The 14,955-nt window shown below is 33.1% G+C and overlaps 1 protein-coding gene across 1 annotated transcript; it reads right to left on the bottom strand.

The window, feature by feature from the left end:
* Window positions 1–3,068: 3,068 nt before the first annotated feature.
* Window positions 3,069–11,712, bottom strand: LOC143051833 (uncharacterized). Its single transcript, XM_076224812.1, has 6 exons — window positions 11,362–11,712; window positions 10,012–10,110; window positions 7,547–8,119; window positions 4,430–4,524; window positions 3,891–3,972; window positions 3,069–3,435 (listed from the first exon to the last, which is right to left on the bottom strand). The coding sequence occupies exons 1-6, from the start codon at window positions 11,552–11,554 to the stop codon at window positions 3,209–3,211; spliced, it is 1,269 nt and encodes a 422-aa protein (XP_076080927.1). The 5' UTR covers window positions 11,555–11,712; the 3' UTR covers window positions 3,069–3,208.
* Between the last annotated feature and the right edge of the window lie 3,243 nt (window positions 11,713–14,955).

Here is a 14,955-nt window from a genome sequence, read left to right as displayed (position 1 = left end):
ATCTATTCCGTCTTAGAATACTAAAGTTATTACTATATTTAGTTTACTAAGATACACACAAATGAATCGCATATTTAAAAGAAAGAGTAGTGTAATATTGTCCGCCATTATAAAAATACGGTGAAAAGAAATATATTTTGTTTATTTGACATCGTAGGATAGGAATCTTGTATAGACCTATCTGCAGTTATTTGATTTAGTTAAGTGTAAATGATACATCATTTGAAGATATAGATGAACATATATAATTAAACATGCAGGTCTGAAAAATTATACGTTATCATTAAAAAATAAACATCCAGTTCAAATGAAAAGACTCCCATTAAGAGATATGGATGTCGAACTAATCATCAACATACATCTAAGTTTAAAAAATACTTTTACTTTTTGAAATGCTGATCTTTGCAGAAATAAATCAACGAAAATAACACTTTATAAATTCAGAAAATAATTTCAAAATTTCATGCATACCATGTCTAAAATTCAACAATTTATTTAATACGGGCACTCTTACCAAACTTATCTATTTCGCCGAAAACAATTACATGTAAGTGACTTTATCTTACCTCCTATACATTTCTAAGATTATGATTGGTTAAAAGCGTCCTCGTGGAAACCATGTATATTTAATATTTGGTTAGTTGGGAGGCGGGGCTTATTTCATACACAGTTAGTAGTGGAGTTGCGTCCCTTTATATTCCATATAAGGTAACAAGGAGGCGGGGCTTATGTCATACACGGTTAGTAGTGGTGTTACGTCCCTTTAGAAAAAGAAAACAGTACTGAGAAAAAATCGATAGTCGCTAAGATAAATTCGTTACATAGTGTGCTAGTGACGTAATACGATATATATGGGGTCAGTAAATTCCATATGGGGATTCGAGCTTCGCTCTCCCCCATATGGAATTTACTGACCCCATATATACCGTTAGGTCACTGGCACACTATGTAACTAATAGTACAATTTAGTGTAAGCTATAATATTGATTTCCACTGGTGTGGTGTGAACACTTCATTTTTCATAAATCTCACTTGATGTGTAATATTATTTGTCTGTTTGTCTTTTTTTTTTAGCCAGGGCGTTGTTGGTTTATTTTCGATCTATGAGTTTGACTGTCCCTTTGGTATCTTTCGCCTCTCCTTGACAGCCATTGTAAAAATATTTTATAATTGTTCTAAGTGTCCTATGAATGCTTGTTCATATTGCAATAAATTTATGAAAATCATGGCCTAAACCTTAAACATCTGAAGGAATACAGCAATGCATTAAATTAGTATATTTCAGTTCACTTTTTACAGTTTCATATCGGAACACAATTAAGTGGGAAAACATCGAAAACATCGGGAACCATCCTGATTCAGATTTAATTTCTGCAAGGTACAAAGGACAAAAATATCTAACATTATCAAGAAAAGGTACCTCTGATTTTTCATAGCATTAAGTTTGTTTTCCTTAAAGTATACTCGCAGTACTCAGACTCGCGTTTGCTTACTATGTGTTCTTCAGCTTATACATTTTAGCCCGCTTTAATGAATTTTCACATATTATATAGTGAACATCAGACTTTTTTGTAATAGTAGCGAAATTATTGTTGACGAAAAAATATTTACTTAAAAAAAATTTAAGATGTAGATAATAAAGATATATGACATATGATACGTTTGTATGAAGAACTCTTTGGTTCTTTATACTTTAATCATTTTCTTTAAGAAAAGAAAATCTGCACGATGCTAGCTAAATTTGGAGGTAATGCAACTGTTTCCGGTTAACATTGTTTAAATCTTGTGAGTGGCGAGGCTATACCTGCCGCTCAGAATATTAAATCTGATAGAATATTTTAAATGCACTGTCACTGGAAATCAAAAACATTAAAAATTTGAACCTACTAGAAAATTTAGAAATTGTTTGCAGTTTCGAAGATTTTTTTTTGATGTATCTAATGTATCTTTACTTAAGCATGTTTTCTTTGTGCGTCAAGCTGGTCACTGCGTCATTCATTACCCAAACAAGCATGTTTTCTTTGTGCGGCTAGCTGGTCACTGCGTCATTCATTACCCAAACAAGCATGTTTTCTTTGTGCGTCTAGCTGGTTACTGCATCATTCATTTCCCAAACAAGCATGTTTTCTTTGTGCGTCTAGCTGGTCACTGCGTCATTCATTACCCAAACAAGCATGTTTTCTTTGTGCGTCTAGCTGGTCACTGCGTCATTCATTACCCAAACAAGCATGTTTTCTTTGTGCGTCTAGCTGGTCACTGCGTCATTCATTACACAAACAAGCATGTTTTCTTTGTGCGTCTAGCTGGTCACTGCGTCATTCATTACCCAAACAAGCATGTTTTCTTTGTGCGTCTAGCTGGTCACTGCGTCATTCATTACCAAAACAAGCATGTTTTCTTTGTGCGTCTAGCTGGTCACTGCGTCATTCATTACCCAAACAAGCATGTTTTCTTTGTGCGTCAAGCTGGTCATTGCGTCATTCATTACCCAAACATTGTATTAAGTGAGAAAGAGGAATTGCATATGCTCAATTATTTTCACATGGTTTACAAAAAATGTAGTTCTTTAGCATATACTTTTTAGTTTAGTTTAAAAAAAAAGATAGTGAATTATAGCGTTTTGCGGAATGAGTTTGAAAGATTGCGCAATGATTCATATGGAAGAGTTTAAATGAGTTGTGTAAAAATTGTTGTTATTCGGCTTGGCGGTCAGTATTTAAGGTCACTTATCATGTTTAAGTAACTGAGGAGTTTATAGTGACTAAACCAACACACGTTTTATAGTTAGAAGTCTTACTTTTCTTTCACAAACTATTTTTTGTTTCATTCTGTTTAAGTTTCATTTACTTGTTGCTATATTTTGTAGATTGTTTTGTTAAAGGACACGGTTTCTGCAAAACAGTTTTTTTTTTCTGTTTATATGGACTTTCTATTTTAGTTTTGACTTTGAGGTAGAGGAGGTATTTTGCAATTGAAAATTAAGTTTGAGCTGGTCACTGCGCCATTCAGTACACAAACATTATTTGTGCCGGTTTCATTGTATTTGAACATAATTGTAAGTAGCTATATCAGTTTAGCACATTCTAATTTTATATATGTTTAAACAAAGGGAATTAAGACACAAATTGAACGACTCAAAGTTGTCATATCTGCCGCCTGTTATTTCGATTGTTTTCCTTTCATAGTTTCAGCTTGATACTCAAAGCAATTATTGTTTTTCACAAATGTATCCGAGTCTCTTTGAACAGCTATTATCATTCCATGTGTTTGACAGGCCGTAGTCCATATGAACACAGTCTTCGGCATTTCGATAATTATCAGGTTGTCGAGATGCCCAGTCGGTAAAAGTAACATTTGTGTTGTCAGATTCCCAAACAAAATGAGATTTTCTGAATGGAATATGTGCCCCAATCCAAACGTGACGTGCATTCCTATCTGAAATGAAGTATGTTAATCAAATGTAAGCTATGATAGGAAAAAGATACATATTTTCTCTCTCTCTCTCTCTCTCTCACGTTTTTTTATATGTAAACCTTCATAAGTTAGATTTTTCTTGTATCATAACAATTAATTTCCTTCATCGTTACTTGTGTGTGCCTTTATGACGTCATGTATCAGATAGAGGGAATCCCCTGTATCCCTGCTTTATTAAAGTTTATCAAGCGTCTTTGTAATTTTTATTTTGCCTGAAAAATTAGAAACTAATATTTTTTCCGCAAGAATTTAATCACAATCCACTAACGATAGCAGTTCTGAATATCAATCATAAGAATTCAATTGTCGAATAATTCGTGCAATATCACAATTTTTTCAACCAATTTTTGCTACTATCTTAATATTTTTTTAAAGAAATGGTTGATATAATTTATCCGAAGCAGTTAAGTATATACCTTTTGCAAATGATTTCAAAAAGCTATTTTTAAAGGCATTGTCTATTTTCACAAGTCTGCTTCCTTTAATGTGACAATCCATCTTGAAAATAAAGTACACATTCATTTAGATAGTTGCATATAAGGCAATACAGTTTAAAATCAAGAAACACGCAATATTATTTATTATGATTATAGATCATATGACAAATCTCATTTGACAATTTAGAAAAAATAGAAAATGAACATATATTGTGTAATATACTAAGAAACATATAAAGATGCAACATTTGCAGATGTCCTCTGGTCAAATAGCTCTTCATGTATGTAGGTCGAATGTACAATAAAATGAAATTTTAATTTGCGCAAGACTCATCAGTGACGCTGGAATGAAAATGTGTTAAAAAGGCATAATGATGTACGAAGTGGAGAGACATTGAGGATCAAATAATCGTAAACTTAGGTAATCTATTCCTGATGTAGAAAAGTTTGATTTCGAGTGTTCCGGATGAAGGAAAGTTTGATTTCGAGTGTTCCTCTTGATGAAGGAAAAATCATACTTTTGCCTCATTCCATGTCTTCGTTGGTCTGATTTCAATGAAATAACAACTTTCCTTAAACTTTTCCCATCCATCACCACATGACTTCTCCTGACCTGCAACAAAACAAACAATGACTATATATATATACTTCTTCACTGTTTTGGTCTTTTGGAAAATGTTGTTTGTGCTGTATTTAGACCCTTCTACAACAAAATTTGTTTTACATGCACACGTATAAAAACGTTTTATCCAACGCAATCATAGGTTTGAACGTAGCTTTCAATTTAGACTCGTTTATATTTTTTCGTTTGGGCTTGTATCATATTTTCCCTCCGGTTTATTTGATCCGTTCATCCTGTATTGACTCTTAAAATTCAAGAGTCTATCTAAAAACGAGAGTACATTTTATATGGCCTTTCTCATACCGTTTCGATCCCTAACATCACTGAAGAGACATTTATTGTCGAAATCCGGATCTGGTGTACAAAAAAATATTAACACATTATGTTTGGTGCATAACATCGTGGCCACAAGTTAATTGTTTTCTGTTTAGTATTAAATTTATATGAAGATGCATTTTGTTACATCTTGTGATCAATTTTATTGGGCAATCGCCAATGGCAGTCAGCAGGGTTAAAGAACATCAGTTGTTCGACCTGTTAGTCAAATGCGTTTTGTTTAAATATACTTCTTCACATTTTTGGTCTTTTTGAAAATGTTGTTTGTGCTGTATGTAGACCCTTCTACAACGAAATTTGTTTTACATGCACACGTATAAAAACGTTTTATCCAACGCAATCATAGGTTTGAACGTAGCTTTCAATTTAGACTCGTTTATATTTTTTCGTTTGGGCTTGTATCATATTTTCCCTCCGGTTTATTTGATCCGTTCATCCTATATTGACTCCTAAAATTCAAGAGTATATCTAAAAATGAGGTTACATTTTATATGGCCTTCCAAATACCGTTTCGATCCCTAACATCACTGAAGAGACATTTATTGTCGAAATCCGGATCTGGTGTACAAAAAAAAATATTTACACCTTATGTTTGGTGCATAACATTGTGGCCACAAGTTAATTGTTTTCTGTTTAGTATTAAATTTATATGAAGATCTATTTTGTTACATCTTGGGATCAATTTTATTTGGCAATCGCCAATGGCAGTCAGCAGGGTTAAAGAACATCAGTTGTTCGACCTGTTAGTCAAATGCGTTTTGTTTAAATAAACTTCTTCACTTTTTAATTTTGGTCTTTTGAAAATGTTGTTTGTGCTGTATTTAGACCCTTCTACAACGAATTATATATATATATATATACAACTCGTCTAAACATCAACCCAACAATGTTAGATCTGTAAATTTGCTTTTGTTCTTCCGTCGCCGGGATTCGAACCCATGCTACTGAGATATCGTGACACCAAATCGCCTGCACTGTAGCCGTCCCGCTAGACCACACGACCACCTGGGCTTCACAAAAATGAAGCTTTCGGTGGCCATGTGTTACCTTTCCTCGTCAGTTTTAATCTAGCGGCGTACTACAGTACATGATATATAAGGCATGGAGATGTTATTGTTACAGATCAGCTCAATTATCTATAGTAAAGGATCCTACAAATTAATGCAAGATACAGTCACAGAAAATAATTATACCAATAAGTACGTCTGAGTCAGTGACAACTCTACAACAGATTTATCCATCGGATCACCAGCAATGATGGTGATACATGGCTGTGTACATTATGTATATACAACTCGTCTAAACATCAACCCAACAATGTTAGATCTGTAAATTTGCTTTCGCAAATTTTTTGTTCTTCCCTCGCCGGGATTCGAACCCATGCTACTGAGATATCGTGACACCAAATCGCCTGCACTGTAGCCGTCCCGCTATACCACACGACCACACGACCACTTGGGCTTCACAAAAATGAAGCTTTCGGTGGCCATGTGTTACCTTTCCTCGTTAGTTTTAATTTAGCGGCGTACTACAGTACATGATATATAAGGCATGAAGATGTTATTGTTACAGATCAGCTCAATTATCTATAGTAAAGGATCCTACAAATTAATGCAAGATACAGTCACAGAAAATAATTATATTAATAAGTACGTCTGAGTCAGTGACAACTCTACAACAGATTTATCCATCGGATCACCAGCAATGATGGTGACACATGGCTGTGTACATTATGTATATACAACTCGTTTAAACATCAACCCAACAATGTTGCTTTCGCAAATTTTTTGTTCTTCCCTCGCCGGAATTCGAACCCATGCTACTGAGGTATCGTGACACCAAATCGCCTGCACTGTAGCCGTCCCGCTAGACCACACGACCACCTGGGCTTATATATCGGTCTTTTAACTATAATATGAATTCCCTTACCAAAGTGTTGTTTATATTCAGGAGTTAAGCATGTCCACATTACACGGGTTATACATCACTTAGGATATTTGAAAAGAAAGCATATTCCTCCTTTATGAGGGGTATGTAAGTGGGATGTTCCTCCTTTATCAGGGGTATGTAAATGACATGGTGCAGAGACAAATGTTTCTCACTATCCAATGTACCTTTTCTCCCAATGGCAGTCAAAATATTCACGATCTTAATCGGGAATGGCCTCTAGTATTGGACCTACATGCCTTTGATATTGTTATTTTTTCTCGTCCTAAATATGCATGAACTATTTGCCATTGCACCTTAAGCAACCAGCAAGAAAACAAACTTTTGTAATATATGTACCAAGTAAAGAATTTGACAGCTATTTTTCACATATTCAATTTTATTGATAGCGCGTGATTGTTCATAAACTCCCCCTTTTTGTTTTTCCAGTAGAGTTCGGTATTTTTGTCATACTTTTTCAATTAATATGTGATCAACTATATTTCGTCTCTTTATCTCACAATCTTAGTGAATCAAACTGTACATGCAAACAATACATGAACAAGATTCCATTTCGTAAAGTATACACTCTGCTATTAAATATATTCAATAATAGAATAGAAAAATAAAGGCAACAGTAGTATACCACTGTTCGAATTGACACACATGAGTATTTACAATAATTTCAAATTGACGGCATTTTTTCACTTTCAAGTTAGTTTGATATTTAATGAATATTATATACTAGTACCTTTTTGACCATTGTTGTTGCTTCGTCCCTTATTTCCAATTGCACCCTTGTCACCATTGATTCCCTTTTCGCCATGTATACCTTTTAAGCCAGGAAGTCCAGTTTCTCCCCGATGACCTTTTGACCCTGCCAATCCGTTTTCACCAGACAAGCCTTTATTTCCAGTAGAACCAACTATACCTATCGAGCCCTTTTCGCCCTTATCTCCTTCTCGACCTTTAGCTCCTACTTCTCCCTTGTTCCCGTGAGGGCCTTTTGTCCCATTTACACCTTTGTCTCCATCTTGACCTTTATTGCCTATTTGACCTTTATCTCCAATACGTCCCATTTCACCTTTTAGCCCCTTTTCTCCATTTTGACCTTTTTTTCCAGTTGGTCCCTTTTCACCATGTGGACCTTTGTCTCCTATTTTGCCTTTGTCGCCCGACAAACCTCTCAGTCCATTATCACCTCTCTCACCTTTCTCTCCCTTATGGTAACATTTTTTACCCAAGGAACCCGTTTTAAGATAAGAACTAGCTTCATCTCTGTAGACCTTTTCATCTTTAGTTGACGCTTCGAATCCTCTGTTACCTTTTCATAATTATATAAAAGAAGATATGGTAAGATTGCCAATGTGACCACTCTCCACTAGAGACCAATGACACAGTAAGTAACACTTACAGGTCACCGTATGGTCTTCTTCAGTGAGCAAAGTCCATACCGAATATTCACCAATAAAGGACCAACAAGTGCATTTCATGTGTATTTGCAAGATCAGTAACCAAATATAAATTTAGAATCAAACAGAAATAATCAACCCATATTAAAAGACAACATCAAATATAAACATGTGGTACAGTACATGTATGGGCATATAAAAGTGAGAACGTGAATATATATGTTCAAATTCTTTTATGTCACTTTTTTTAGCAACACACAAAAAGAAATATGTCAATTGTACCATCTTTGATACTTTAACTGCCCTTGAATTTTCACTAGATAACATTTTTGTTCGATATGGAGATTCCGGATATTAACAAGTTACCGAAATTCCAATGGGGACTAACTGTGCAGCACTTATTGCGGACTTGTTTTTGTATTGTTATGAGTTACAATTTATGACCAAAACCAACAAATACATAAAAACAAAATCTGATTCAAAAATTTAATAACACGTTTAGATATTTGGATGATGAATTGGCTCTCAATAATGACGACTTCAGTATGTATACTAAATAAATTTCTCCTGACCAACTGACTTTTGATAAAGCTAAATAAATACTAATAATGAACACTGCCATTTCCTATATCTTGTTATATATTTTTTTAACGGGAAGCTTAATACCAAAATTTATGATAAAAGAGATGATCTTTCATTTCCTGTTGTTAATTATCAATTTTTAGATGGTGACGTTCCCTTGTCACCATCTTATGGTGTTTATATATCTCAACTCGTTTGATTCGCTTGTGTATAAAACAACGTATTTGATTTGAACGAAAGAAATCTGTTTTACTGAAAAATTATCACACCAGGGTTTTCGAAATCATTTACTAAATTTATTACATTGATTACCTTGTTAAATAAAGACTGATAGTTCGTTCTTATGTTGTACTGTTATACCACTGTCCCAGGTTAGGGGGAGGGTTGGGATCCCGCTAACATGTTTAACCCCGCCATATTATTTATGTATGTGCCTGTCCCAAGTCAGGAGCCTGTAATTCAGTGGTTGTCGTTTGTTTTTCGTTCATTTTTTTACATAAATAAGGCCGTTAGTTTTCTCGTTTGAATTGTTTTACATTGTCTTATCGGGGCCTTTTATAGCTCACTATGCGGTATGGGTTTTGCTCATTGTTGAAGGCCGTACGGTAACCTATAGTTGTTAATGTCTGTGTTATTTTGGTCTTTTGTGGATAGTTGTCTCATTGGCAATCATACCACATCTTCTTTTTTATATGATGATTTCACATATGAAATAAACGTGGTTATTTAACTCTCTGACGTCGTACAGCAGTATACTTGGAAAACAAATTGTGAATGCGTAGAAAAAAAGATATAGTTCCTTACAGTTACTTCATTAATTTCATATAGAAAAAAAGTCATTTACCAATGTAATAAAAAGAATAACTAACCAAAAATTAAAATATCGAAAAATATTCCTCTCGTCACCGAACAACACTGATAATTCGCATTCGTAAATTAGTGTATTCTTCGGTCACTCGTTGAATACTTGTCTCTATTTGAATTCTTCGATTATTTATTCTATAACTCTTAATGTAAGCTTATTTGAAGTAAGGTTGTGTTACTATAATGCCCCTGTTTTTCAAAAGTTTTAGTTTCGAACGTAACCCGATTCATTTTGATCATATTTCAGAATCTTGTGACATACACATGGAAATCTGTATCATAGTTTGCTTTGTCCTACAAAAAATCTTACATTAGCCTTGTTTTGAGTTTTTAACTCTTCACGTATACATGAACTCACTTGATAACTGAACTAGTCTATCTACACTTGTTAGTTTGGAACTATTAGCAGTCAATTGTTGTATCTGCGTTTCTAGTCTTGCAATCTTTTCAATATTAGCTGAAAAAATATATATGATATTTGATTAACTATTAAAAAGAATTAGCATAAAAAGTAAGATATTCATGCAATTAACTGCTTTTCTATAGTAAGATGGTCATCACCTAATGCAAAGGAATGAGGCTTCGTTTAAACTTACGACTAAGATTTATATTAGTCCTAGTTTTTTTTTGTGAAACCGACTCCCGACATTTTCTAAGTTATATTTGCCAACAAGCCAAATACTGGGTAAAATGCAAAAATGGTTGGTACGGGATCAGAGTCATGTGTTCTGGCATTTGATCCTGCTAACTCTCGAGTTATTGATTAAACTTCCGACATGGCGTGTCAGTATTATACTATGTGAGTACCATTCGTGGCTTATAAACATGTTCTTGTTCTTTTTAAGCAAGTGATTTTATTTCGAGGAATGTATGTAGATCTCTTTGAATTAATAAATTATGGAAACAGCTAAACATATGTATTACAAAGAACTATTTTAAAGCCATATATCATGGCGACATTTATAACTATCTTGTTGCTTATTTTTAAAGTGAATTTCTGTCATATCTATTTCACCCACAACATCTGTTTGCATGTCTCATTTATTACTTGGCCCATGATTGATGACGTATTGACACTTGAACCTAGAACCTCTGAAATGTCATGTAGAATCTGGGTTATGTAACCGCTAACAATGCTTTTATTAGAAGAGATTTTCACCAATTAAGCACTGTTCTCAGACATTGTATTGTTACATATAGTTAACCTCGTCGTTAGTTATATATAGCATTATGATCATTGCTTGAATTCTTTATCTGTGTTGTTTTCATTCTGATAGAAATGGGCTATTTTATTTCTGCTGTGTATTTTTTGGTACCTGTAGAAAGGTATTAGAAGTCCCTTTTTATGTCTTTTTTTGTGGTTAGGAGGAATAGAGATATGATATGAAGGCTTTCTTGTTTGATTATTTTTTATCTTGCTTTTTGACATTCAGTTATTGGACAAACCGCATCCACAAAATGCAAGAATACAACAATTAACCAATGAAACACTGCATGGATATATAAGTACTGAGTACTTTGTTTGCAACTTCGTATTAGACTGTGAACATATTTGAGTTTGATGACAATACACTAACCTCTTGATGTATTTTATGTCGCTTGTTTAGTAAATTAGTGTTTCATCAAGTTTTGTTTCTTGTGTAAATTGTCAGTATTAGAATGTTTTCTCACATGCAAATAAGTTTAGAATAGATTCAAATATACTTACCGTTCAAATATACAATAGTCAGGGAAACACAAATCACTTGCACTACTATAAAGACTAGAATAAATTTATCTCTATTCCCCAAAACCTTGTGAATTTTAGCAAGTTTCTGATTCCACATGTTAGTTTTGATATTATCCCCTCCCTGAAAGTCTTCCGTGTCTAGAATATTTACAAGTTCAACTTGATCACCCATGTTTAACTATGACCATGTTATATCTTTGAAATGTATTCCTTATTAATGATCTTAACAAAGCCGTCATTATTATACGCAGTGCTTAAAATTTCTTCCATATTTGTTGAATTTATTTTGACACTGGCACTAAAATTTGATTAATTGTACTTAATAATTTTACTATTTTCAAGAGACAACCACTTCATGGTTACTTCCGACTAACTTCAATTATCATATGTACGAATGATGTGATCTACTAAAACTCTGTACTCATATCGAGGAAGTACTTGTTACATTTACTATTTAATGTCAGTTCAGTTAAATTTGTGAACTACATTCTGCTTAGTCTATGAATCACTTTGAGGCTGCTGTTTCTGTTTTTTCCATACTTTTTACAAGTATTTGGTTAACTCATCATTTTATGTTTGTAATGGAATATTACATTGCCAACCTGTTCGAATGTACAGAATAATAATTTGATTCAGTAAAGATTATCCGTTTTGCAAATCCAATGAGTTTACTTTTATTGACCATATGAGTCAACGTTTTCAGAAAACCTTAATGTATGGTGGCCAGTTAAGGCCATTTCGCGTTTTCGCGTTTCATATTCTATAGGCGAAAACGCGAAAAGGCGAAGTCGAAAACGCGATTTCGCGTTTTCGCCCTATAGAATAACCGGCTACCATATGAATGCAAGTGATATCTTAAACAATGATTACGTACAGTCACTAAATATTTCAAAGTTTAATTGTACTCACTTAACTACTTTACAACTTAATATGTCTTTCGAAAGGGATATGTTTTGACATGTTTAATGTCAATTGGTGTAGCCACTTTTAAGGATAAGTGCTGTTTCTTTTATAAACTGAAATATGTGTGTACCATATTCAAACAGATTTGAGATTTGAGATTCTAATTAATAAGAAAAAAGAGCGAAAAGCTAATATACAATAAGTTCCCCTAGTTAGGGAGATGCATTGGAAATATTACTTTTATTATGAAAAGTTTAAACTTAATACCCAAAAAACGTCAGTATAAATTGCAAAAATAAATGGTTACCAATGTTCAAAAATCTATTTTAAGTAAAATATCCAAGAAAAATCAGAAGAAATTGAAATCCAAAAAAGAAAAGTACTAAATATCAAACCTTTAAGACAACAGTACCCTTGGCACACTTTTGAGTTGTTGGATAAAAGATTCACAAAAACATGCACTAAATTTCTTTATACCTTGGTAAATATATGACTTGTACTGTAATGTAGTATGATAATTTATTTTATTTAAAATATCCTTAACTTAAATAAATTTGCCTTTCAACATGTTCAAATACATTGTAAGTTTGACAACTGCGATTGAAAACCAAACTTATAATATCGCCTATCCTCCTGCTAGATTTTGTTTGTTACATAGAACATTTATGGTCATAATTTTAAGTATATTTAGGTCAAGTCAATTTGTGCAGGGGTCTGCCAATTTCAACTTTCATGTAAATAGTAATTAGGGAGTATTTATCCTATGCATTTGTGAATCCTATCAATCACTCTAAAATTGCTATAACGCGGAAAAGTAATCATGCTTTCTTTTTCTAGCGAAATAAAATTTATACAGTTATAGTTATGACATGCATTCTTTATAGATATTGGGCCTATTAGAACAATACGAAAACAACATGATCATAAAACTTTCCTAGTTAATACACATTAAGTCTTAACAATGAGATGATGTCAGGAGTCAATTAAATAATCAGAAGTCAATGAAATAGTCATATTCAATACGGATGTGATCCAATTAAAGACAAATAAATCTTATATGGTCAAAGAGATAAAACTGGAGTAGTGTAAAAGATATTCCAGCTTTTGACAAGGTAAGCTGTCATAATATTTTGAATTGTAGATATCGAGAAAAAAACATTAATTGTTACTTTAAATGTTTCTAAAAGAGGGACGAAAGATACCAGAGGGATAGTCAAACTCATAGATCGAAAATAAACTGACAATGCCATTGCCATAAATAAAACGACACAGACAAACAATAAGTACAGACGACACAACATTGAAAACTAGAGACTAAGCAACACGAACCCCACCAAAAACCGGGGGTGATCTCAGGTGCTCCGGAAGGGTAAGCAGATCCTGCCCTAATTTATAAACTTCAATTATCCTTCTTATTCTTACGCAATCGTCATGTAAAAAGTAGATACGTCTTTGATAGTTACATGTAGAATAATAAATGTACTATAACTAAACAGCAAGTATAAATTGGGTCCTCAATGCTTTTCAACCTTAAACTTACATATTTACTACTGTCAAAATAACATCTTATTACGTATGCAGTGCATTAATTTAAAAATAAGTTCCAATACAATGATGTTCAAGCTACTATCAAATTCCTTTAATTCAAATACAGATTTTATATTGCTGTGAACATTAAATAAATGTGGTATAATAAATAATAAAATGTAAATTGCAATTTAAAAGAAATAAAAAGTTTTCTTTAAAGCCAGTCTAAATACATAATCACGGATAACAGGCCTATAATGTTGTACGCAATGGGGTTAAATAAAACGCATTGCTTCGATTTATTCTCAACACAGTAAATCAGCTTTTTTCTATGATCGTGCAACGCAGATCCATGTGAATTATTGCCAAAACCTGCATTCGTCGTCCTCTGTTATTGTATATAACTGTTATGCCCTGCAATGACTATTTTGTACCCAGTGTTTCAGTTCTTGTCATTAAATTTGTAGAAGTTTTTTTCTTCAATTAGTTTACTTCATTCAAAATATTCTGTCAGTAAATAAGATACAATCTGGTATTGATGTTTGTGGACAAACAAAACTTTATTAATAAAGAATGGTTAGAATATGTTATAAATCAGAGATTGTTATATCTATATTTTCAGAATGTGAATTCCCTCGTTCAACATTCGCCAAAAAATTTTTAAAAAATGTTTAAGAAAAACTTGGAATTCGAGGAATATTTTTTTTACTACAAAGACATTATTATTCTATGTGGAATTCGAAGACCTAAACTTCCAAATGAACAGAAAGATGCCAAAACCTTTTATTTTTCCTTTTATATTTGAATACATTTTTTTTCCATCAAAAACAAAAAGAGTATTTGTCTTCATATTTTACAAAATGTCAAAATACAGCTAAATTCTCTGACGTTATGTCAAGTATAAGAAAACCAGCTGTGTTCTTTTATAAAAAATATAAATACTTGTGTTGGTACTCTTGGCTTGTGCCCTCATGTGACCTCTCTCGAGAGCTTGTATTTGGGCATATTGTAAAAATGTATTGTAGTGTTTGTTATCTCTGTATCGATGTAATGCATTGGCTTAATGAGAAAAAAAATATAAGTGTACGATGTCTGCTACTATTGGGATATTAAAATACAATTTGATTGCCAAGAAAGCGACTT

Source organism: Mytilus galloprovincialis, chromosome 11 (genome assembly GCF_965363235.1).
Source record: "Mytilus galloprovincialis chromosome 11, xbMytGall1.hap1.1, whole genome shotgun sequence".
NCBI classification, from domain to species: Eukaryota; Metazoa; Mollusca; class Bivalvia; order Mytilida; family Mytilidae; genus Mytilus; species Mytilus galloprovincialis.
This window is presented reverse-complemented; position numbering and strand designations above follow the sequence as displayed.

What these genes read in the sequence shown, in the direction of transcription:
- LOC143051833 (XM_076224812.1), bottom strand. Translation starts at nt 11,554, where the DNA reads ATGGGTGATCAAGTTGAACTTGTAAATATTCTAGACACGGAAGACTTT. An exon ending in GACTATTGTATATTTGAACG is followed by an intron (nt 10,111 to 11,361) that starts GTAAGTATATTT and finishes ATATTTTTTCAG; the next exon opens with CTAATATTGAAAAGATTGCA. An exon ending in TAGACTAGTTCAGTTATCAA is followed by an intron (nt 8,120 to 10,011) that starts GTGAGTTCATGT and finishes AATTATGAAAAG; the next exon opens with GTAACAGAGGATTCGAAGCG.